At 40.3% G+C, this 2077-nt stretch overlaps 1 protein-coding gene across 1 annotated transcript; it reads left to right on the forward strand.

Annotated features, from left to right (window-relative positions):
- Positions 1 to 1095: 1095 nt before the first annotated feature.
- LOC109336982 (uncharacterized mitochondrial protein AtMg00810-like) lies at positions 1096 to 2071 on the forward strand (the record flags this gene model as incomplete). Its single annotated transcript, XM_019573835.1, has 2 exons — positions 1096 to 1177; positions 1365 to 2071. Coding segments are annotated over exons 1-2 (789 nt in total), but the record flags the coding sequence as incomplete, so codon positions are not given.
- Between the last annotated feature and the right edge of the window lie 6 nt (positions 2072 to 2077).

The following is a 2077-nucleotide window of genomic DNA, read 5'->3' on the forward strand; positions in this document are numbered from 1 at the left end:
AATCTGTTTTGGGACTACCACTAATCACTGTTCCATCTATTTTGTGTGATGAGTGCCAATTGAGCAAGCAGGCAAGAAACTCATTCAGTTCTGATGTTCCTACAAGAGCAAGGAAGCCATTAGAGACTGTCTTCAGTGATGTGTGTGGTCCTCTTGAAGAAGAATCAATTGGAGGCAACAGATACTTCCTCACCTTTATTGATGACCATACAAGAAAGATATGGATTTATCTAATCAAAAGAAAGAGTAAAGTGTTTCAAACTTTTCAGAAGTTTAAAGCACAAATTGAGAAGCAATGTGATCTGAAGCTGAAGAAGTTAAGGTCAGATGGTGGAGGTGAATACACTTCAGCTCAATTCAGTGAATTTTGCAGCAAAGAAGGGATCTTCCATGAGGTGATAGCCCCCTACACACCTCAACACAATGGCACTACAGAAAGAGCAAACAAAACACTACTCAATATGGCTAGAAGTATGATGAAAACCAAAATGTTGCCCAAGAAATTCTGGGGTGAGGCTGTCTCAACAGCAGCCTATCTCATTAATAGATGCCCATCCAAGAGATTAAAGCATAGGACCCCTGAAGAAGTTTGGTCAGGTTCTAAACCAAGTGTAAGCCACTTAAGGGTATTTGGCTCAATCTGTTTTGGGCATATTCCTGAGTTAAAAAGAGGCAAGCTTGATGATAGAGGCTCAAAACTTATCTTTCTTGGCTATCACAGTACTGGTGCATACAGAGTCTTTGACCCTCTAACTCATAGATTCTGTATCACCAGAAACTTGAAGTTTGATGAAAGCCAATGCTGGACTTGGAATGAGGAAACTAGCACTTCTAGAATGAAAGCTGGCTTACAAATTGAAGATGCATCTAGGCTGCAAATTGATAATGCTGTAAACAATCTGCCTAATTCAGAAGAAGTTGAAGTCATTGACAATCTGCATAATTCAACTGATGCTCCACATGATCAACCCCTCACTGCATCATCATCTCAAAGAGTAAGACAACCACCATCTAGATTGAGGGATTATGATGTTTTTCCTGACTCTACAATCAATGATTGCCCTGGCTAATCAGAACTCTTGGAACATCCATCAAATGGATGTGAAATCTGCTTTCTTGAATGGACCACTTGACAAAGAAGTCTATGTGTTTCAGCCACCTGGTTTCATAGCAGCAGGCAAAGAATAAATGGTTTATAATTCTACACAAAGCACTCTATGGACTCAAACAAGCTCCAAGAGCATGGAACAAGAGAATAGATGCTTTTCTGCTACAACTTGGCTTCACCAAATGCACAACTGAGCATGGTGTCTATGTAAAAGGGAACTATGCAACTGATCTACTAATTTTGTGTCTTTATGTAGATGATCTTCTCATAACAGGTGCTGAATTTGGCAAGATTCAAGCATTCAAAGCACAAATGCAAGCTGAGTTTGAGATGACTGATCTAGGGGAACTCTCTTACTTCCTAGGCATCAAATTCAAGAGAACCAAGGCTGGAACATTGATGCATCAAAGGAAATACACAACTGATGTATTGCAGAGATTTGAGATGATGAATTGCAACTATGTATCAACTCCTATTGATGCAGGGACATTACTATGCAAAGATGGAACAGAACAAGTGGTAGACAAGACACTATATAGACAAATGGTGGGCTCGTTAAGGTACATATGCAACTCGAGGCCTGACATTGCATTTGGTGTTGGGTGGATAAGCAGATTCATGGAGTCTCCAAAGCATAGCCATTTAATTGCAGTAAAGAAGCTCCTCAGGTACTTGAGAGGGACCTTAAACTATGAAATTATGTATCCTGCTGAATTAAACAAATACGACAAAGATCTACATGGTTTTTCTGATGCTGATTGGTGTGGAGACAAATCAGATAGGAAGAGCACTACAGGATATCTTTTCTTCCTTGGTTCTGCTCCCATTAGTTGGTGTTCCAAAAAGCAAGAGGTGGTAGCCTTATCCTCTTGTGAAGCAGAGTATATTGCAGCTAGCATGAGTGCTTGTCAAGCTGCTTGGTTGAGTGCTCTTATGGCAGAATTGAAGGTGGAAACAGAAGAGGTGAAG

Source organism: Lupinus angustifolius, unplaced genomic scaffold, assembly GCF_001865875.1.
Source record: "Lupinus angustifolius cultivar Tanjil unplaced genomic scaffold, LupAngTanjil_v1.0 Scaffold_1_593, whole genome shotgun sequence".
Lineage (NCBI taxonomy): Eukaryota > Viridiplantae > Streptophyta > Magnoliopsida > Fabales > Fabaceae > Lupinus > Lupinus angustifolius.